This window comes from Colius striatus, chromosome 11 (assembly GCF_028858725.1).
Source record: "Colius striatus isolate bColStr4 chromosome 11, bColStr4.1.hap1, whole genome shotgun sequence".
Classification (NCBI taxonomy): domain Eukaryota; kingdom Metazoa; phylum Chordata; class Aves; order Coliiformes; family Coliidae; genus Colius; species Colius striatus.
In genome coordinates, this window is record NC_084769.1 from 16,717,702 (window position 1) to 16,740,537 (window position 22,836).

General features: G+C 46.4%; 2 protein-coding genes across 3 annotated transcripts in view; both read left to right on the forward strand.

The window, feature by feature from the left end:
* Positions 1-10,081, forward strand: part of SMARCAL1 (SWI/SNF related, matrix associated, actin dependent regulator of chromatin, subfamily a like 1) — a 37,776-nt gene extending 27,695 nt beyond the window's left edge. For both annotated transcript variants that reach the window (XM_062004963.1, XM_062004962.1), the window contains exons 11-17: positions 1,818-2,036; positions 2,828-2,898; positions 5,105-5,207; positions 6,266-6,448; positions 6,960-7,060; positions 8,550-8,646; positions 9,039-10,081. In XM_062004963.1, the coding sequence (XP_061860947.1) occupies positions 1,818-2,036; positions 2,828-2,898; positions 5,105-5,207; positions 6,266-6,448; positions 6,960-7,060; positions 8,550-8,646; positions 9,039-9,251 (987 nt within the window). In that variant the 3' untranslated portion in view covers positions 9,252-10,081. The remainder of the gene's footprint in view (positions 1-1,817; positions 2,037-2,827; positions 2,899-5,104; positions 5,208-6,265; positions 6,449-6,959; positions 7,061-8,549; positions 8,647-9,038) is intronic.
* Positions 10,082-14,354: 4,273 nt separating this feature from the next.
* RPL37A (ribosomal protein L37a) lies at positions 14,355-18,910 on the forward strand. Its single transcript, XM_062005171.1, has 4 exons — positions 14,355-14,423; positions 15,500-15,628; positions 17,490-17,572; positions 18,761-18,910. Exons 1-4 carry the CDS (start codon positions 14,421-14,423, stop codon positions 18,822-18,824), a joined length of 279 nt encoding a protein of 92 aa, XP_061861155.1. The 5' UTR covers positions 14,355-14,420; the 3' UTR covers positions 18,825-18,910.
* The last annotated feature ends 3,926 nt before the right edge of the window (positions 18,911-22,836 follow it).

Below are 22,836 nucleotides of genomic sequence, written 5' to 3' on the forward strand. Positions count from 1 at the left end.
GGCGTAGATCCATCTGGGCTTATTACCTCTAGCTGTGTACCACTGTGCTGTTGTCACAGCCAAAGTTTTAACTCTGCAGGATCCAAACTGACTGTGTGGCTGGGATTTGAATTGTTTCCTCCTTTAATGAACCAACTATAGATAGTCAGATGGTACCACAATTACATAGGAATAGATTAAGTCAAGTGAGTTTCAATGGTGGCCTCAAGTGCCAGAATCTGAAGTCAGTTAATGTTTCACATCAGTAAAACATAGCAATAATATTGCACATTGTCCTACTATATCTCAACCTGAAGTAGGAATGTTTGCTTCCAGATATCAGAGAGGTCTTAATTGCCTATAAGCTGCTTGATGCCTCCTCCTCCTTCTGTCTCATAGCATGTTCTCATCCCTGTTCCATCAAAGCACCATCCCTTAATACAGTCAGTAACATGACTAACCTTGTGACTAGTATGATTTGGTTTTTGTCTGATGTATTCTATGAAAGGCTGGAGAGTGCTGTGACTGCTTTGGAGTTTTTTCCCATTTCACTTTGTTTCTGTGTTACAGCAGATTTCTCTTGGGGAAGGCAAATGAAAGAGACAGGGATTTTTAAGGTTAAATATTAGCAATTAATGTAGCACAATGAGAGTTGAGCAGCAGAGGAAAGGGATTGGTGCTGAGGCTCCTCATGTCTCCATTACATGCATTTCAGGAGGATGTATGTATACATATGTAGGGAGTTACATTGGGTTGTTGCAAGACCAGAGGCTGTGTGTTTGGTATTTTTTTGGTGACACTGCTAGTAAGTCTTGGAGTTAAAGCTGTGAGGAAGATTTCACCTACTCTCTGCCTTGTTTTGCAGTATTACTGTAGCTGAATTTCACTTATTTGTGAAGCTTCAGCAGAAAGGCATCTCTTTATCCTTTGCTTCAGCATGAAAACCTTATTGTTCTCCTCTCCAAAAGAAAGTTGTTTAAAGATGTTTCTCTTGGGGAATGTACCGATTTTTATGCCACTGTTTGTCAGCTTAGTTGTTCTTTCCCAGAGGACAAATGATAGGCTGTGGGGGTACCAGTAGGAGAAGTGATGAGCTGAGATTAATTGAACAGGTAGATATTGTCTGCAGACAGGATCTTGGAGGATAGAGCAGGTTCAGAGGCGAGTGCGTCGAGGAGGAGTAAATGAAGGGTTTGTTCTGAAGAGCTTTGAAGTGATGATGCTTTGAAGAGGCAGTGCTTGGAGTGATGTATTTTGGGCCACAATGCTTGAGTCTGAGCCAAACATAATAATGGCAGAAACAGTATGTCAGGACAGGTCACAGTGGAAGCCAGACAATTTATACCTAGCATTTCCTAGACATGTCAGACAAGTGTAACATCTCTGTGAAGGCATTTTGGTTAAGGATGTTTGTCCTGTTGCTGTTAGTGAAGACTTTTTTGTGTGTCTCTGCTTAAGACTGAGATAAATATGTGTGCACAGAACTGCAGTGTGTTCTGTCAGCCTGCCCAAAGCTGAAGAAAAGCTTTGCTGTGTGAAGACGAGTACCATGGCACAGTACTGTAGTACAGATCCCTACCTTTCTGCATAGTCCTTTTCCTTGCACCTCCCTGAGCACTTGTTGATAGGAAAAAGGGGAGTTTATAAGTAACTTTCTCATGTTGCGTGGAGTAGTTTGTACACTCCCATCTTATTGACACTTTTTGGAAACCTTTCTTTCTCCTGACCATTAAGTTCTTGCCTTGTCTGGCTTCCCTGGAAGTTTATTTTGCACTTGGATCGCCTGCAGACCAGTCTCTTGTAAGCTTGACACTGATAACTGCTTTGGTCTTTCCCAGATGCCGTGGGGTTGGGACTACTCTGGGTCATCCAACTTAACTGAACTGAAAATTTTGCTGGAGGAGTCCATCATGATCCGACGCCTGAAATCAGATGTGCTTCTCCAGCTCCCAGCAAAGCAACGCAAAATGGTTGTGGTGGCTCCTGAGGGCATTAGTGCAAAGACCAAAGCTGCCTTGGCAGCTGAAACAAAGAAGATGGCCAAAGGATATGAGAGTGTAAGTCAGAAACTATTTTTGTGATGAGCCACTGGTGTTTCAGGTGCTTTTATTTAAAAACATCAGAGGAAAAACAGTACCCTGAGTTCCAAGGAAGGTCAGAGCCACACCTCATGTGAAGGTAAAGTGGAGAGCTGTTGAAGGCACAATTTTAAGTGAATGTACAATACAATCAAAACAGCTCAGCTTTTATTTTCCTTTTCATTTAAGTGATTCTTTGTCCCTTTGTGTGAAATAACATTTCCTTTCTCTTTAAACTGTCATTTGTACTTCCTGCGTGTCTACTTACTCTTCTATCTTGCCTTGTAGTCCCATTCGACCTACAAACACAGCCTTGTTGAAGCTGCATTGTGAACACCAGCAGTAGCCAAAAATGTGAAGAATGTCTTTTACTCTTTTTGTTTGTTTTTTCTTGTATAGATGGCAAATGCATCTTCTAGGCTCCTGGGTTGCTAATACAGCTCTGTAATGATTTAGGAGGTTTTTCCTTGCCATTTTAGTTGGAAAACGCTTTCTCAACCAAAACTATGTTTGTGATATGTGTGTCATTCAACTTGTAGGAGTTGAGTAGGAGGTAGGAAAGGAGGTGTCTGAAATAGGAGTGTGTGAGTATCTGCCATACCCAGTGGCAAGTAGGAGACTACTCCCTCCAGTCCCCTTTTGTTGTGCATTTTTAGGCTGATTTTTTCCTAGCAAAGTGTTTATTGGCAGCAGCAGACATCCCGAATCTGTAAATAAGAAGGAGAAAAGGCATTTCTGAGACTCATATTTCTTTATCTTTCCCTCTGCAGAAACAACAGCAGAAGGAAGCTCTTCTCCTCTTCTACAACAGAACAGCAGAAGCTAAAATCCACTCAGTCATGTAAGCTGCATGTCATTGCTTCATTCTTGCCTAGTAAAATGTGTTTTTCCACTGAGAACAGGAAAACAGTGCCTTAGAGATAACAGTGCAGGGACGTGAAGCATAGCCTCAAGCCAGCTTAGAAAAAAAAAGGTTTTAATTACAATACACTAAACATTTTCTTCTCTCAGAGTTCCTAGGATGAATATTTCTTCTGATTTCATTCCAGATATGGATCTAAACTGTCATTTGAACCATCTAAAATTACTTGGTGTATGGGACTTGGATAAAGTTCCCTGGTCCAGACCATATTTCAGTTTAAGGAGTGGGGGAGTAATAGAACTGGAAGTATCAACAGAGTTTGAGAAAACAAATGCTGCAGTCCTGCTGCAGCAGGAACCTTGAGCCGAAAAGCTTATGGGGTGGACTGAGCTTTAGTTGTAACATGCTGTAAGAATGTCACAGCGCCTACTGAAGTTCTTGGCTCTTCTGCAGGGTTCACATGGGACCTCAGCTGCAAAAGTTTTCTGTCACAGGTGTGTTTTTTAACTCCGTCTCCCGAGGAATCATTTCCTTCTGGTATTTTCCTTGCCCTTTTATCCTTAGCCTTTCTGCTGGGACTGAAAAGGAGCTGCTTTAGGTCACAGAGCCTCACTTATTAAAAAGTAGTATGCTAATAACATGAAAACAGTTTACTTCTCTGCAGCACTCTGAGTGTAAGGACCAGCTGATGAGCACTGTGTGATTTCACAGTCTCAGACCTTGCTGCAGAATTTGCCTGTTTGGCACAGAACTGCACTTCAGAGTCCCAGCGCTCATTTCTGTGGACGAGTTTCTTCCTTTAATGTTAGGGAACAGTTAAAAGACTTTCTTACTTTTATTTCAGTTGCAAGTGTGAACTGAATATTAAACCATAAGGTGCTGTTTACTTGATTCTCTGGTAGGAGCTAGCCCACTGTTTTTTCTGGGATCTAGTAGCATTTAAAATACCAGTTATTAAAAGCTGTGAAGGTACAGAACCATCTAGCTAATGGCACTGTCCTATGATCATTAGCACCTCCTGTGTCTTACCCCATTGGAATGACTAACCATTTGTTAAATGGAGTATGGGAATATGGGAATGAGAGAGAAAATAACTGTAATGTGTTGGCATCTGCTTTCTACACTGAACGTTTGCTTTGATATTAGTTTTAAAAAGCCATCAATCCCACATCTCTCATAGATTTTTTTGTTAAATGATATTGCCATGAAACTGGGATCTGAGCGTCACGAACCCTGGGAACTGTCTGCAGAGTGTTGATACATCTTAATGCAGTACTGGAAATCCCCAGTGGTGTTTTATGACAGTTGCTGCTGACCCAAGCTGTGTTGTAGTTAGCAAAAACTTAGTATTCCTGGTACTCACAACAACTGTGCTATTCCAAAGAGAAGATGATATTTGTATAATCTGTTAGGATAGCTGTTGCTACACTTGGTTATGGTTTTAGGCTCCAGCTGACCTGACTGTAACACAAGTTACTTCATACAAATGGCTACTGTAGCTCTGCTGTTTGTCCATGGCAAAGGCCAGATGTTTTCATTTGATTATCACGTTTCACCTGTGTTTAAAAGGAGCTTGTTAGCTTTTGTTGATAATTAGCCTGTGTATATCAGCTATTCTAGAATTACCAGTATGTATTTAGATTGTTAAACTGTAGTAAATTGTCTATGTGAATCCTTTCAAGACAAAATACTTACAGGATACTCCAGTCCATGTGTTTAGAGACCTTTTCTTCTAAAATAAAAATAATCCTAGGTAAACATGGGAGGGATAATGTTATGCAGATTACCTTAGTGTATTGTGGTTGTGCATAAGTTAGAAATGCAGGAGGGTAAATGAGATCGTCAAATAAATACAGAGGACTTCCAACTGATTGGTCTGGGTTGTTGTGTTTCAAGTAGGAGATAAGAAATTGATGCTCAGAGATACCCAAGTGTAAATGTAGGCAACTGTCCAGCTGTGGTAAAGGAACATGAGTGGATTTTTCTGCTATGTCTTTTTTAAACTCTAGGAGACTTGACCTAGTACTTGTGTTTACTGCAGCTTTTTAATGCTAGTCTATTTCCTAGTTTGTATGTAGAGATGAGGATCTCCAAGATTTGTTGTAAGCAAAGCTTGTATTGTCTCAGCAAATAATCTTATAGAGTTTTGGGGTTTGTGTGTTTTTTTTTCTTCTCTCTCATGTAGAGAATACATCCTGGAGTTGCTGGAAAGTGGGAATGACAAATTCCTGGTGTTTGCTCATCACAAGATAATGCTGGATGCAATAGTTGAAGAGCTGGAGAAGAAAGTAAGTAGTTGACTCAGTCATCTTAACTTTATCACTATTCCAACTTCAAAGCTGTTTAAGAGCTCCCCAGAGTTGTGGCCGGTCAGGTGGTTTATGAAAGTTAGTGGCAGAGATAACATTTACGTGCTGTGCTTATGAACTTGCCCTTCACTGAGGGAGCTGAGCTGTCAGGAAGAATGCCTCACAGGATGCACTTTGTATTAGCTGATGAGCATTTGTTTCATTTAATGTTCTTTAATGTCCATTTTCTGCCTTGGGGCTTGTGAATTCTTAGAGGAGTGTTACCTTATGTGGCCATCTCTGTTTTGTCCTCCAGGCTTTCCTCAGAGAGGGAGAATGCAAGAACCCAAGTCCAGCTATGGCTGCCTTTTATGTCTGTGGTGTTCTTAGACTTTTGAACTGGGATACTGCAGGGAGACTTGATAGACCTGCCAGTTATCTCTCTGAATCCAAAAGTGTTTAGTTAATTAGTCATGTGAGACTTACATAGGTGCCTCTCAAAGAGTTCTAGGTCACGCTGGGGCAGTGTGAAGGATGGTTTAAGTTAATATTCCAAGCTATAAAGCACAGTGGCAGTGGTGATTTTGCAGCCTCTGTGGTAGAATCTTCCAGGAGAGCAAGGAGGAAGGTTGGATGCTTGAAGGGCCCTGCATCACTTGTTTGTTGTGCCTGTCACAGCAACTGAGATGTGTAGGATCCCATCTCCTCCCATTGCAAACAAGGGAAAACTTAGTGACATCAGCACACAGTGTTCAGCTTTGTATTAAGCCAATTTTTCCACTATACTCGAGTTGCCAGCTTGCTGCCATCTTTCCTGTTGCTTAGGACTGGTGGGAGAGCAATGGACATAAGAGCAAGCCATGAGCTGTGAACAGAGGGGAGGTACTTTGTGCCTCTACATTAACGATGGGGAAAGGTCTTAAATAAAAAGACAACTGTTGCCTTTCCACTTTCCTGGTTCTGCCATGGGGAAGTGGGGCAGAATCTGCTACAACAGGAAGGAGGATAAGGGAAAGGGGACGCAAGGTCTCTAAAAAGTGTCTTTTGCCTTTCTACAGTGTGTTGGATACATTCGCATTGATGGCTCCACACCTTCAGCTGAGCGACAGTCTCTGTGCCAGAAGTTCCAGCTCTCAGAGAAGCAAACTGTGGCTGTTCTGTCCCTCACTGCTGCAAACATGGGCCTGACATTGTCAGCTGCGGACCTGGTGGTGTTTGCAGAGCTCTCCTGGAACCCAGGGGTATGTGTCCTGGAGAGGACAGGGGTTGGATGCTCCCTGGAGAGCAGAAATATTGGCCCTCAGGAGGAGGTGTAATAGGCAGGGGGCTTCCCCTTGTGTTTTTCTCCTGGCTTTCCCTGATGACTACTTGTCTGTGCACCACCAGGTACCTCAGCGTGAAGCAGTAAGGCTGGTTACACAGCCTGCTGGCTGGAGAAGGTGGTGCAAAAGAGAAACATACTCCTGCTTGTTAATTTGACAGAGCTCAGTCATTTAGCTAGCCAGGACCTGAAAGAGTCCGTCACCCATGCTGACCCACTGTTTGTGAAAATGCTCAGTTCCTTTTGGGAACGTGGTGCTCCAGATGACTACTTGGCTTAGTCTGTGTTTGAAGATGCAGGTGTTAATGGGATCCAGATGAGAAATAGTTGCTAAGCACAGAAACAAGATCTCCCTGCTCTCTTGGTGCTTATACTATTTCTTAGATGTTACAGTTCTCACTTCATTTTCTTTGTCCTGTTTATACTGAAAGATTTTGATCCAAGCAGAAGATCGGGCACATCGAATAGGGCAGACCAGCTCCGTTAACATTCACTACCTGGTGGCTAAAGGCACAGCAGATGACTACTTATGGTAAGAAGCGAGAAAGACACTTTGGTTCTGCCACCTGTTTTCACTCTTTGTCACATATGTGATGAAAGGTTCTTAATCTTAGTGCTTATTTTCACAGCCTGTGAAGGGAGGAGCAATAACTGCCTGCCAATGAGGGCTGCTGTGAGCTAGTGACATGGCCAGGCCACGGGGAATGTAACTAAGTGGATGACAAGCAGGAGGAATAAAAATAGTTATCTGACAAGGAAAGGACTGTTAAGAGCAATTCTGGGAGAGCTGGTGTATCTAAAATCTTCACAGCTCTTTGTATAAGGAGGAGGAGTTTTCTTAGAAACAGCCCAGAGCATTCATATGCTGAGGTGTACTGTAAAGTGATGAGTATTTGCAAGCAAAGCCAATAGGCATTGGAGATGGTTCAGTGTATTGTGGACCAAATCTGAGGAGCGGTCTGGCTTCTGAGTGGTTGGATAGGATGCTGTGGAGGACAACTGCACTGTTGCTTTCCTCTTGCTCTTCAGTGAGCCCTTTGAATGGAACAAAGAAGTTCTAGTGACCCACCTCTGCAGAGTTGTGTTCTGAGCCTCTTTTCAATGAGAGCTATCAGTGGACATGGGTCCTCAAGGATGGGGAAACTGATATCCTAGAGGAGGATCTGAGGAATCCTAAATGCTGCAAGGGAACTAACTGACCTGCAAATGATAAAAAGAAATTATCCACCAGCTGGTTCATTTAAAGTCCAAAATTACATCTCTGTTACCTTGTTTAAAGGAACAAATGAACTAAGTGAACTCGTGCGGTTCCCAGAATATCATGATGGCAAATAATTATAACCCTACAATGCAGGGATCTGGAAACTGGTGTGTCACCCACGTTTCATGGAAAGTTAATGACAGTAATTCTGCCTTTATTTGTGAAATGCTGTCTGTGCTGTCATTAATGCTTAATGGGAAGGAAATATGGTTCTTCAAAGAAGGACAGTGGCATGCTTTTGAAAGGCAAGAAAAAAGGCTGTTTGGTAAATGCGTTAATTGTGTTGTGGCCTTTTGTGTCCAATCTGCAGATGTGGCTGGGACCTCTCGGGCCCTGCCATACATTGGGAGATACTCAAGAAATACTGATGAGTATGTTGATTGGGATTGCCATTGCTCACCTTAGAGATGGAACACACAGGCTATGGGGACTCCCTTTAGCTGCATCTTCTTGTTCTGAGTTCATACCATCAGTGTTGCTTCAGTCAACTAGTTTGCCTATTGGATATGTGCGTTCTCCAAATATTCAGAGCCTAAAATCCTCTTCTTGTTACTTATTTCAACTGGATTGATTGATATCCCAAGACAGCATATACCTAAAAGTTGTAACAAGAGCAAGACAGGTTCCTACTAACAAGCTTTAGGAGAAATGCCATCTTTGTATCCATATTGTATCTTCTTTTCATCCACACATAGTAAATGACACAGTGTCCTTGCATGACACTTTCTTCCTTTCAATAATATTTGTTTGTCTCTCCTAGGCCAATGATTCAAGAGAAAATCAAAGTGTTGGGGGAGGCCGGTCTTTCAGAAACTACTTTCTCAGAAACAGCTGAATCCACTAATTACTGCCCTAAGGTAAGTGACCTGAGAGAATATTGCAGGTCCCTGGGAGAGGTGAATGGGTTTTGGCTTGTGTATATTGGCAGGTGGCTGGCAGGCTGACTTTACACCTGTGCTGCCTTTAATGTCACAGACCAGACTCTCCAGCTCCTCCCAGGATCCATGCCTTGACTTGGACTCTCCATAGAGAGTTCCCAAAGGTGCTGCATGCAGGGAGACATGAAAGCCTCCATAGCATATATATGTCTCTGAGATACATGCACACATATATATGTATGTATGAGATACATCAGTCATGTGGTATATACACACATGGGCACTATCTTGCAGGAGTGCCCTCTGACTGTCGCTTGCTTTGTTGTTACATGACAGTGCACATGCACATTCTGTCTATTCTAACTTCTCAGACTGATCCAAAGCAGAAGACGATCTACGACCTTTTCCAGAAGACCTTCTCTGAGAGCAGAGATGACACTGATGAAGTTTTGCTTTTGGAGGCAGCTGATGCTTGCTGTGAATTTGACTCTGGCAGTGCCTTGCAAGATACAGGAGGAGAGACGTGTTCAGTGAGTCCCCCCAAAAAGCAGTGTATTGAGGAGTTTTTTAAAGTGCAGCAGTGACAATAAAAGACAGTGACGAAGATTTTTTTTTTAATTAAAAAAACCCACAATCAAGTATTAAAGTATTTTATTTTCGAAAAGTCAAAAAAGAGTAAGTTTTCTGTATCTCCAGTGTGTTTCATCTCAAAGAACACAAAGGCCGTCTGGCAGTGTGACAGATGAGCAGCATGCATCTGGCAGCCTGCAGGTTTTGGAGACCTGACGTTGCTGGTGACTCAGTGGCCATGGGCAAGTAAGCATGCTGCTTTGTTTCAGCAAGTCAGCTTCCAGAGTTGTTTTGTTTAAAAAGCAGATAAAGGTAGTCTGTCCTTAAGGCAAAACTGTTTTGAAAAACTAACTTCTGAACAGGCTGCAGAGTGCTTTTAACGATCAGCCTTCTGGCTCCCCAGAATGTCAGTCTGTGTTAATAGGAGTCAGTTCACTAGCAAAATTTGTCCCTTACTTTGGTCACTCACAAACTGGCTCTCTGCTATTAAACTTGACAGTGAGGAGAAAAGATGTTTTGTGGAAGGAGGGGAGAAGGAGAGCTGCAGATTTTTGTCTGTTCAGAGCAGTCAGTACCTTGAAACTAAGCAGTATAGCTGTCTTGCCCGGAGGTGTATATTGCCTGTTAGGCACATCTGCTGAGCACACTGTCTCTGGCCTCATCAGTGAAATCTTAGGACCTGCTCCGTGGCACATGCTTCTTGTATCAGTGGAGAGTGTGTGTGTTGGTTGAGACTGAAGACTGATTTCTACAGATGAGTGAAGGGAGGAGGATACGTGCAGAGTTTTGCTCTTGTTTTGTAAGAAACTGGTTCTGGACTGAGCTATTTAAATAAAAAGTTACTTTAAGTTCCTAGGACTTTGGGTTTTTTTTTCTATTTTAGAATGTCATCTCTTATCTGAACCTTAAGCTTAAAAAAAAAAGTGTAAATATTAGCTTTTTGAAAAAAAACATTTATAATGGCTGAAAGATCAGCCTTTTTGAGGACACTTCCTTTTGTGCTTTCTAAAATGCATCAACTTTCACAAGGAAACTCCCATGATACTTTGCTTATAGATAAATCAACAGCCACTTCCATAAGACAGTTAGGCTGGTACCCTCAGACCGGTTGTTTGCTCCCATTACAGCTCTATGCAGGTTACACTAAGAATGCTAAAAGCAGCAGTGATGCTTGATGCAGTGATTAAAATGCCTGGTTTAGATTTGTGGTAGTCTCTTATAATGCTCTCAGCCCTCTGAACAGGGAGACCTGAACTCCTAGCCTTGCTGCTACCTGAGCAAACCTGCTCTTTGATTCTTTTCAGAAGCTTGTGGCACAGTTGCCATCCCCTGGGCATGGCCTGACTCCGCTTCACAGCAGTGGTGCCTCTACAAAAGCTCTTGAGGCCACTTTTGATGTGGGCTCACTGTAAAGGTAAATTGCTTTGTTCATCAAGACTGATCTTTTCAGGCATTTCTGCATGGTCATCTTATAATTTTTTTGTGTGTTATGGCCAGTGCAGTGTAGCATAATCCCAAGCAGAAATATTTCAAGCTTCTGGTCTTGATGCTTAAAAATAATTTGAAATGGGGTAGTGTTAAGCAAATGTGACCAGGGAGTACAGGAGAAGATATAATTTCACAGAGATACTAGTTGGGTATCTTTACAGCCATAATCTATAGAGAAGGGTGGGGAGAAAAGCAAACCAAAGGTTTGCATTTAAGTTCTGGAGGCTGGGAGCCAACATGCTGTGCAGCCAACATGGCTGTTTGCAGATCCCAGACATGGACAAATGACCTTTCTCTTATGGTCAAGGAAGAAAAAGTTCATGCTACAAGCAACTTGATAATAACTGGGATATTTTTTCCTGCATCAAAGGGTTTGATTATCCCATTTTCAGTGAGTGTCATCATGAAAATGCTCTACAGGCTGTGTGTGCAGTTGTGCTGGGTAAGGACTTGCCTTTTGTTCATGGCTGCAGAAGATGCTTTGGTGTGTGTGCAAATGGAGCAGGGGTAAGGATCGTGTGACCGGCCAACAGGAGGAAATGCTTCATCTCTATATTTGAAGCCAAGCAGTAAATGTCATTTCTCTTGCTCAAACAGCTGGCCAGCAGATAAATACAGACTTTTTGCCATTTTAAAACAGCTGTTTTCTTGAAGACAAGAGTATTCAACCTGTTTCTAAGACATGTGATCTTTCTCCTTGCAAAGAGGCTTGTTTTGAGTAAGGAGTGAGAAATGTTGCTATCTATTGAAAAGAATAAATATGGAAGACATTATTTGTATATATTGTCATCTCCCATAGGAGTAATTTTCTTCCTCCGTGTAAAGCTACAGCTACTTCAAAACAGTATTTTTCTGAAATCTGCTGAAAGTGCCCTTGGTGGATTCTGCTTCTCATAAATTCAATTTCTCTTATCCATATATTGATAAATCCCAGCCCTGCTACAGGAATGCTAGATGTTCTCTTCCTTTGTGTTAGGACCCATAAAATCTCAGCTGATTTGTTTGCAGAGTTACAAAAGCTCTTTGAGTGTACTTGAGGATCTCTTAATCCTTACTAGATGAAAAAGGGGAGAAGAACCTTATAGGAAAGTGCTTTTAGACATTACAGCAAGGGATTGGAAAGACTGTGCAGGCCTTGGCCCATTTACAGTGTTACTCTGTTGTTCATATAGGAGGGGCAGTAGCTGGGAAGCTGCCAGCAGGCTCAGACGGGATCTCCAAGGCTTGCAGATGAGAGTTTGTACAAGGTAGTGTGCAGGTGGCCAATGAGACCCACAGGCAGGCTCAGGAATTTGCAGTGGCTGCTCCTGGGGACTCTTGCACCTGCCCATTGAAGATGGTATAGCTGCAACTTTTTTGGCTTTACCTGAATCCTAGCAGAATAAAAGGAAGTGATCTTTCTAGATCTTGGAGCATCTTACTGTGCCTGGATGCCTGCTTGTAAACTTGTCTGTGCTGTCACCCATATTCAGGGAAAGGTATATTCTCAGGAAGGATTCCAAACCAGGAACAACAGCTACAAACACTCAAACAATGAAATGGAGCAGTCTGAACTCCAGCACACAAAGCTGGCCAGCCTGAGGATGGGCTGCTGAGGCACAGGTGGTTGGAGCTGTGCTGGCCTGTCTGCATCCACCCATCTTCCTGGTCATTTGAAACATATGCTGCATCTGGCAGTGCTGGGACAGCTGTCCTCAGAGGGGGCTGGGTTGGGTTGTTGGTGTCATACTGGTAGATGAAGGATGTGACCATGTGCTGTACTGTCACTGTAGGGGCAGCCTGGACAATAGCAGTAGATCTGCTGAGGATGCAGTTGGCTGGCAATTTTTATTATTTCTCTTTTTAACAATTTAAATAGTCACAAAGCAGCCAAAGGAACTTGCTATTTTCTTCATTTCTCTTTATTCTTCTTTTAATTCATTGGTATCAAAGATGTATCCTGGGAGTCATCATTGTGATGAGGATATGAAAAGTACAAATATATTCCTAGGACATATCAAATATGTCCTAGATATAAATACAACTGCCTAAAGCCCTGCTGAACATTCATCTCACAAAGGCCTCCGGCCCACCATCTCCCTGGAGGGTCGGAGCTTGCAGGGATGATGAGGGAACAACCAGAGGGAATTTAAAATGTGAATCTTCAGACCCTGAAAGCAAGAGCCAAGAGGGGATGCAGTGCCTGATCATGAGCATCTCAAAAGTATTGACCTCGGCCAGGGGAAGACAAAGGTAGAAGCAGGGGATGCTCTAACCATTAACTCCCTATTAATTAAACAGACTGTACATGCAGAGAGCTGTCATGGGTTGAGGCAGCTGGAGTGGGGTATGAGGTTGTAAAAAATACCCTGGGATGGTTTCTCCAGGGGAAGGGGATTAGCTGCAGCTGACTCTGTGCATTAAAAGGCTCTTGGGCTGAGCAGCTGACATTTCTTAATGGAGGTTAATGGTTTGTTAATCCCCTTATGACCACTGCACCTCAGCACTGCAGTTTAGCAGCGTGGTCACAGGAACAGTGGAGGGTCTGAGAGGTGCAGGAGCCCTCCCTGTGTTCCAGCCTCGTGCTTTGGTGCTGATGGCAGAGGTGCCTTGGGTGCCCTGGGCGTCTGGGGTGACTGGGTGCCAGGAGCCCACCTCCGTGGCGGCACTCTGAGGCTGTTCTGGCTGGCTGTCTCAAGGCTGGGTGGCTTCATGGAGATGGGGTAAATGCTGTGGTTGCACCTCATCGGGTCATCCTGAAACCTCTGGGTTTAGCGTTTGTATGTCTTAAGATTAGAATTCACCCTCATTGATTTAGAGGTAGGTATTTATTACCCTTTCTGCAACTCCAGTCTGGTTTGCTGCTCCTTTTTCAATCCTGACATCTGCCTATTACTGCCTCCCTTTAAAAAGCGAACGGACCTCTGCCCCATCGCTCCTCATCATGGGACCTCCCTGGGTGGAAACCCAGGCATCTGAGCTCACAGAACCACCTGGGCTGGGAAAAACCCCTATGGTTATCGAATCCAACTGTCAACACCGGCAACCTCACACTGAACGCTGTCCCTCAGGGCCACATCCTCCAGAGCTGCCGGGGCTGAAGCCCCGCTCGGGTATCACAGTGCTGCGCGGCGCTTCCTGAGGGGTGCGTGTGCCAGGCCGCGCTGTGACCCCGCTGCGTGAGGGGAACGCACGGAACGCAGCACGGCCGCTGCACCCCGAGCTGCGTTGAGACCACCGACCCCGCACGGCCGCGGCACCCCGAGCTGCGCTGAGACCACCGACCCCGCACGGCCGCTGCACCCCGAGCTGCGCTGAGACCACCGACCCCGCACGGCCGCTGCACCCCGAGCTGCGCTGAGACCACCGACCCCGCACGGCCGCTGCACCCCGAGCTGCGCTGAGACCACCGACCCCGCACGGCCGCTGCACCCCGAGCTGCGCTGAGACCACCGACCCCGCACGGCCGCGGCACCCCGAGCTGCGCTGAGACCACCGACCCCGCACGGCCGCGGCACCCCGAGCTGCGCTGAGACCACCGACCCCGCACGGCCGCGGCACCCCGAGCTGCGCTGAGACCACCGACCCCGCACGGCCGCGCCGCCGCCGGGACCCGCCCGCGCTGTGCCCGTCTGTCCCCTCGCTTCCGGCCGCGCCGCCTCATCCCGCGCCTGCGCAGCAGCCGCTTCCTCTCCCCGTCGGCGCCGAGCAGGAAGATGGTGAGTGCAGCTGAGGCGGCGCGGCCCATCCGCCGCCATCTGCCCCGGGGCAGCCGTGCTGAGGCCGCGGGCCACAATGGGGGGCAGCGGGGGGCCCGTGGGACTGAGGGGCTGTCGGACCGAGCGGGCGATGGGGATGCACTGGGAGGCCAAAGGGCCGGCAGGAGGCCGGGCCTGGGCTCCCAATGGGCTGCACCGTGAGCGGCGGCGGGGCTGGGGGCGGCTCTGCCGGCCCCGCGTCCCTTGCGAGCGCCTGCTGGCCCGCAGGAGCTGGCCCGCAGGAGGGACGCAGCTTTGCCCGGTTCCGGCTGCCGGGCTGCGGCCCGCGGCGCACCGGAGGCCTTCCCCTAAACCAGCCCAGAGGAAACTTTCCGACACTGAGTCTGGTATTAGAAAGCAGCGTTAGTTTATTCGGCGCCGGCTGCACGAGAGATCGCTCCTCCTGAGGCATGTACCCCGAGAAACAAAGAACTGTCCCTACAGACAGCACAGAGAAGTGAAGCAACTGACTTATTTTGAACACCGTGGCCCCCCTGAAACTGTTTTGAAGTTGTTTTTCTGCTCAGTCTCACAGTAGAGTCACAGGATGGTAGGGGTTGGAAGGGACCACTAGAAGTCATCCAAGCTAACCCCCCTGCTAAAGCTGCTTCCCCTCAGTCGGGTCACACAGGAATTTATGGCAAAACCAGAACGGCTGCTATTGTCAGGCTGCTTCTCAGGTTGATTTTGAAGGCCTCTCACTCACAGGTGTCTGCAGGCACTAGTGCTTTTAAGCACTTTAAACCCTTTGCTTCCAATTCTCTCATCAATTAACTCAAACCTCAAATCATGCTTGTGTAAAACAGCAAGTAAAGATGGGTATTTGGGTCTGTAGGTGAGAAATCTCTGGTGTCTGGTATCAGCAGGAGCTGGGAGGCTGCAGCAGCGTGAGCCTCTTGCTCTTTCTCACCTGATGGTGTGCTTACAAGGACAGGGAGTGGCCTTGGTGCTGTGGGGGTGCCGAGCATGTTGCTGCTGTGTTGGGGAGGTGGTCATCTGGGGGAAGCTGAAGCTCACTCTGGTTTGTCTCCCAACAGGCCAAGCGCACCAAGAAGGTCGGGATTGTGGGTAAATATGGTACCCGTTACGGTGCATCCCTTAGGAAAATGGTGAAGAAGATTGAAATTAGCCAGCATGCCAAGTATACCTGCTCCTTCTGTGGAAAGGTGAGAGACTTCCTTCCCTGAAAAAAGTAGTCTTTAAAATAACTTGGTGATAAAAATGCAATTTGGTGCTTTAGTAGTTCTACTGAAGAGATGACTAGTTTTGAGACAGTGATTAGTGTGAGCTTTAGGTTACTGTTGGAATGGTTGATAATAAACTGAATATGAGCCAGCAATGTGCCTTTGTGGGCAGGAAGGCCAATGATATCCTGGGATGCATCAAGAAGAGTGTGGCCAGCAGGTCGAGGGAGGTTCTTCTCCCCCTCTACTCTGCCCTGGTGAGGTCTCATCTGGAGTCCTGTGTCCAATTCTGGGCTCCTCAGCTCAAGAGGGACAGGGAAGTGCTGGAGAGAGGCCAGTGCAGGGACACCAAGATGATCAGGGGACTGGACTGTCTTTCATATGAGGAAAGGCTGCGGGAACTGGGGCTGTTTAGTCTGGAGAAGAGGAGAATGAGGGGAGATCTCATTAACATTTACAAATATCTAAATGGTGGGTGTCAGGAGGTTGGGACATACCTCTTTTCTATAATAGATAGCAACAGAACAAGGGGTAATGGGATGAAGCTGGAACACAGAAAGTTACATTTAAATATAAGAAAAAACTCTTTCACTGTTCAGGTGAGGGAGCCCTGGCACAGGCTGCCCAGGGAGGGTGTGGAGGCTCCTTCCTTGGAGGTCTTCAAGACCCACCTGGACATGTTCCTATGTGACCTGATCTAGGTGAACCTGCTTCTGCAGGGGAGTTGGACTGGATGATCTCTAAGGTCCCTTCCAACCCCTACCGTTCTATGATTCCATGATTCTGTGACTCCCTTATAAAACAAAAAGCTAATAGGCAGTTTGTGGGCACGTTTGGTTGTAGTTAAATGAAAACAAACCTATTTCATTACATAAAATGGTGAGACATGTTGCCTTGTGACACATTCTAGGTATCTAGCAAAAAGACTCAGAATTAAAACAGTGCACTTGTTCTCTTGGTAATTAAGGTGTGGTTTTTAGGCTTAGTGTTTTTTCTTCAGTAACTTTACAGCTTACCTGGAGGAGGAGAAGAGCTGACTTCCCACTGAAAGCTTTTGATTGCAGTTACTTACTTGGATTTGTGTGTAACTCTGGATGGGGAAGAATTTCTGATGAGAAATAATCTTACCTGCTCATGTACATAATCAGAATTCAGTCTTAAATCCCTTCTTGACTGTTGGAGAGGCCCCATTAGCTTGTGTTTTGCTCAGATCTGTTAATGTCTGTAAGGTAGGATTTACAATATCTTTGAAGTTACAGGAATTAAATTATTTTTAAGTGGTTGGAAATTTAAAAATCCTTCGATTAAAAAAAATCTTTAATGTCTTTCTCATTTGGAGGATGTTGATAACTCCACTTGCAGAGCTGCCTAAATCCAATATAGGAGTAGGCAAACCCATTGTTGTCTTTGCAAAGTGCTGGAGACTTGCCCAGGTGCAAGGAATTCAGTACCCACTGCTCTGGAGATGCCCTTCAAAGGCACTCTGGGCTGGAGCAGTCTGAAGGTGTCCAGGGAGCACTGATAATAGTGGTGTTAAATTGGTCATCAAAGCAGGTGAGAGCATCAGTTACTGAGGACCAGTGTCACTCCTTCCCATTTTTCTCCCTTCAGAAAGAGATGAATTTTTGATGATATGCTTAAACAGTGACCCACTTGGAATGAAAAAGTGTTTCAGGACTTTCCCTGGTCTGAAGAACTTGAATAAAAACATTCCCCAGTACTTCGGTCTTAACCAGGCTTATTGGTGATGCTGTGCTGTGAAGTCCTTACCCCAAGGTCATGGTTTGACTTGTTCATTTGATGGAGACTGTATTCCTTTGGTTTTATTTTGCCTTTTTAACAGACCAAAATGAAGAGGAAGGCTGTGGGTATCTGGCACTGCGGATCCTGCATGAAGACAGTTGCTGGTGGTGCCTGGACTTACAAGTAAGGGAATGAAGAGGCTCCTATCACCATTTATAGCTGGGATATAGTACAGCTTTTCATTTGAATTTTCATGTTAAATCTGCTAACCATGAAGTAGATCTGTCTCAAGTTAGTGATATGTGAGGGTGTTTTTTTCCTGCAGTGCCAAAATGTGATTGGGAAGGAATGTGTGGGGTTTGATTGCGGTTCTTTCCAGTGTCTGTTTGTGCAGCTTCTGAGAGTGTTGCATTTTAGCCATCATATTAGTGCTGCTGGTTTTGGTGGGCCCCTCCAAACTGTCTTTGTCTCCCTGGGCTTTTATCAAAGCAATTGCTTTGTTCTTCAGAAGTGTAAGCCTCCCAAACTTCAACTGAATTGAAACATCTGCAAAGGATGAAACAAGTATTTCCATTTAAGTAGTCTCTCCTGTGCCTTGGCTGCAGCAGTGTTTCTTAGTGGAGATGTGAACTACCATTGTTGCCTGTACAAAGTGTTCTGTTTGGCCCAGTTTTTTTGGTGATGTTGGAAGAAAAGGAGCAGAGAGAATGGCTGGTTCATTCAGCCATCACAGGGTGGAATCTTCTGTGTGGATGACACTTGGCAGATCTCCTTCTGACCTAATCTAAAAAGAGCTCCGACAGCTTCTACTAAATTAGGCCTCTAACCCAGGGGTCGTTTTTCTTCCTTGATTCTTCTCAATGTATAAAAATGTAATTGTGTGAGGGAGCTCCTGCCTCTCCCTTCAAAGTGGAGGCGATGGTTTTTTGTGGTACTGCCTCAGCCTTTTCAGTTCAGAGGCACAGCTGCAGTAGGTGAAACCAGGTTAAATGCAGCTTCCCCCCAGACTCCACGTTTTGCTTTTATTTTAAAAGTACTGAATCAGTATCATCCTCACTGTGACGGTGCCCTCGCTTACTCCCTTTCTTCACTCCTCACCTGCCATCCTGACAGCATTGCCCCACACACAGCAGTTGCTGTGGGGCTGAGCCCCTGTGCCTGTGTGTGGCTGTGTGACTGGGGTTGCAATGCAGCTTGTGCAGTTGGGTTGGGGGGTGTGTACGTGTGTGTGTGTGCTGTGTTGTTGTGGAAATCAGAAGTGGAATTAGCCCCCTATTAACAGTGCAGTCAGACAGGGATGATTTGAAATGATTAGTGCTTTCTCAGTAAAACCCACCACTGGCACGTACAAATGACTGCTTCTTCTTCCAGTACCACCTCTGCAGTGACAGTCAAATCTGCCATCAGAAGACTGAAGGAGTTGAAAGACCAGTAGAAGCTGCTTCCTGCTCTCCTGGTGACACAGCCTTTGTTTCCCCACTGTCAAGATCTGTCCTTTAACAATAAAAAGGTGATAATGGAGTGGAATTGCGTTCATCTCTGCAGAAAGTTGTGTCTGTCTTGCTCTATGTGCTGGGTTGACCTTGGCTGGATGCCCCGTGTCCACCAGAGCTGCTCTATCACTCCTTCTCACACTTGTCCCCTGCATGAGCTGTGCTGTGAGTCCTTCCTGTGGGCTGCAGTTCCTCATGAACTGCTCCAGCGTGGGTCCCCCACAGGGCTACAAGTCCTGACAGCAAACCTGCTCCAGCAGGGGCTCCTCTCTCCACAGATCCTGCCAGGAGTGTGCTCCAGCATTTTCCCAGGATCACCCTCCTTCAGGCATCCCCCCACTCTGGTGTGGGGTCCTCCCCAGGCTGCAGGTGGATCTCTGCTCTCCCTGTGGCCTCTATGGCTGCAGGGAAAACTGCTCTGGGCCCACAGCACCTCCTCCCCTCCTTTACTTGACCTTGGTGTCTGCAGAGCTGTTGCTCTCACATATTCTCATTACTCTCCATCTACACTTGAGCACTTGAAGTTGAGTGGCTCTTGTTACTGGTGAAGCCATTAAAAAGCACTGTTCCAGTTAATTGCAACTTTGTTGTTTGAATGTGCTGAGGTGAACCTGAAGCTTAACTAGCTTGAAGAAACTTTGCTAGTGGTGATGTGTCCTTTGTGTCTGTACCTCGAGGAACAGTGTAGAGCTCCTTGAGTAGAGGACTGGAGAGGGGGAAGTGGGAACATGTAAACATCACTGGCCTCACCATGGAGGGCTGAGCAGAGTAGGCTGTGAGGGGCATGAGCTGCAAGAGGGAGAGGAAAAGAGTCAGGCCTGGCTTGGGCACAGAGATTGGAGTGCTATAGAGCAGCCTCTGTTCCTGCCTGATGATGCTGATTTTCCAGTGCCAGCTGCAGACTATTCCTGAGCACAGCCTGTAATGTGTTCTGCTCTGCAGATCTCAAGCTGTATCCACCTGGGCACTATGGCTTGTGCTTCCCTGGCCCACTCACAGGCTCCTCTGTCTTTGAGTTGCCTAATCCATATGGAGTTGCAACAATACATTTTCATATTGAGACAACCTTTGGGACATTCATTCTTGGAGGAAAAGCTACTGTTTGGGTTAATAGTTGCCTCCAAATCATCCCTTTGGACTGCCAAGATGCTGGAGGATTTTTTGTGGTCTGTTTGTCGGGAGAGTTTCAATTTGGTTTGAGGTTTGGTTTTGTCTGGGTTTTTTTTTTTTGGTGACTACAGCATCTCCTGTCCTTAACAACACAGGTCAGAAAACATGAGTCTTAATAATCTTGATAGCTGCTGGAGGAAAAATAGTGAGCAGGTAGGATAGTAGTTGCTCTTGCTCTAACTTAAGCTCTGGAATGGATTTGGGTGGTGATGAGCTACAGCAATAACGTCATTAACCAGACTGATGTCTTCAAAAGATAGATCCAGAACTGGGCCTAAGTGGGAGCCCTTCCCCAAGCTGCAAAGAGTCTGACTGCAGTCAAACTTCAGACACGTGCAGTGTCCCTGAACTTGTTCCCTAAGCTTTTATTTTAAATTCCATGCTCTAAACTGCCCTTAATAAGGAAATGAATGTATTCAGGGTACACACTGTGACTCAGCCCAGCCTGCACGGCCTTCACATCACCTCCCAACAGGGACGAGGGTCAGTCCCTGGGACTCGGACAATCTGCTTTTTGGGAGAGAGAGCACTGCACATTTCTGCACTGACACACCTTGTTCTGCCTGTGGTGTGAAAGTGTGTGACAGGCTTGAGGTGGAGGTGGCAGTAGGTGCCTCTCCTTAGAAGCAGCAGCTCATTTTGCTGTATGTAGATGAACACTATCATGGCTTTTTGAAGGTGCATCTTCTCTTACAGAAGGGTTATGAAGGAAACCTGTGGGTTCAAGAAACCCAGCTCAACACTCATTTTTGCCACTGCTTTTCTTACGTGAAAAGTGGCTGCTGACCAGTGCATTTATCAGAGGGTGCTGTCCCTGGCTTTGGCTTCCCTTCCTACATAGGTTTGTGAAGTGCTGTGTTCCAGGATCTGCTTTGCAGTTATCTGAGCTGTCTTTTAGGGAAACCTCAGTGAGAAGGAAGGGTTGGGGAGCTGGTGTAGAGTGGATGTGCAGAAACAGCTCTGTGTCCTTCTTGGACCTCCAGGAAAAGGGGTGAAGTGGGGAGTGAGCTGCCCTCATGTGAAGATGAGTGAGCTCAGGACGTGTTGGCCATGTGTCTGTGTGTTACCTCAGCAGGGTGCTTTCCAGAAGGTTTCTGAGCAACACCACCACTTCATAAACTACATCAAAGGAAAGACAACTTCCATTATGCTAAAGGTGTTCATGTGAGCCCTTTTGTTGGGAAACCATGATGAAACCATGTGAGCACTGATTGCTTGCTACTTCATTGTGCAAAAGCCCTTGTTGATGAAACACTAGATGTGCTTGGAAGGAGATTCCTCTGGTGATGTGGCCATATAGCTCTACCTCTGAGGGGCTTTGATTGCTCTGTGAGGGTCCATATTCCTACAAGGAGGCATCATGCAGCCGGTTGAGGCAGGGGAGGCCTGACAGCTTGGAAGCTTATTAAGTGGTAATTGCTGTTCTGTGTGAAGCTGCTGAAGAGGTCCGAAATTCCATCACCACCTGCATGGAGCAAAACTTGTTCAGCAGTGATCAGGGGCCATGGATGTGGCTCATCTGCCATGGGAAAGGCAGTGCCTCAGTGACCACCACAGAAAAGTACTGCTCAGGCCTTGGAACAGCTGTGGGTGTCCCCTGGTTAAATACATCCTTCTCTTTCATGGAGTTTTTGAGCTGCTAAAACCAGCTGTAAGGGGGGAGCTGGTGGGTGTGCTCATGGCAAATTTGGATTTACCTGTTGCCTTGAAGACTTGTAGCTGTCTGTGACAGCCACAGTGTGGAGGAATGTGTCACTGGCTCATGCTGCCTTTACAGACAGGATAGTGTTCTGCATACTGCCTTTTATCCTTGCCTCAGTGTGCTTGGGTCACAGCCCTGCACACCTCTGTGCTTTCTTCATTAACATAGAGGTCATAATTAAAGGACAAGTTGCTGATTAAAGCCCACCCAGCTGCTCTAAAGCAGCCATTCGTTAACAGGTGCAGAGGGTATGTTTCATTACGGTGCTATCTCAGGGCGATTGCACAGGTCTCAGGTGGTTTCTGTTCCTACTGCAGAAGTTATTAATTACCTTTGGGACTGGTATTTGCAGAGGGTGGAAGCTGTTCAGGGTGGCAATAGGGGGAAGAGGACATGAGATGTTTTTTTGATGTGGACTGGGGTAGTCCCACCTGCTTCCCTGCATGGGCTGTGCCCGCAGATCTCCTGCACTTGTCCAGCTCTCCTGGGAGCGCCGTTGCACCGCGCCTGCTCCTCAGCAGAAGCGCTTTGTGCCGGCGAGCCCTCACGGCTGCCAATTCCCCACGTCGTACAAAGCGGAGAGCGTGGAGGGAAGCGGGACAGGAACGGTGTTGCGGCGCGGGCGCTGCCGGGCGGCAATGCTGCGAGCGGCCAGCGGGCGACACTGCCGCACCGCACCGCAAGGCTTCGCACCGCACCGCACCGCAAAGCTCCGCACCGCACCACACCGCATCGCATCGCACCGCAAAGCTCCGCGTGGCACTGCGCCGCAACACACCGCAAAGCAGTGCACCACAAAGCTCTGCACCACACTGCATCGCCCTGCGCCGTGTCTCACTGCATCTCATCACGCAGCCCTAAAGCAGGCCACAGCAGTCTGTGCCAAAAGAGGTAGAAATGGGAATGTGGAGGCCCGAGACGGGAGTTTTGTGGTCACTTGTCACTGCTCCCTAGCTCAAGAGAGACAGGGAACTTCTTGAAAGACCTTAAAAAGATGATCAGGGGACTGGAACATCTTTCTTGTGAGGAAACACTACAGAGACCTGGGGCTGTTTAGCCTGGAGAAGAGTGGGGTGGGGGAA

Coding starts and splice junctions, on each gene's coding strand:
- RPL37A (XM_062005171.1), top strand. Junction 15,629..17,489: donor CCTGCTCCTTCTGTGGAAAG/GTGAGAGACTTC, acceptor CCTTTTTAACAG/ACCAAAATGAAGAGGAAGGC. Junction 17,573..18,760: donor GGTGGTGCCTGGACTTACAA/GTAAGGGAATGA, acceptor TTCTTCTTCCAG/TACCACCTCTGCAGTGACAG.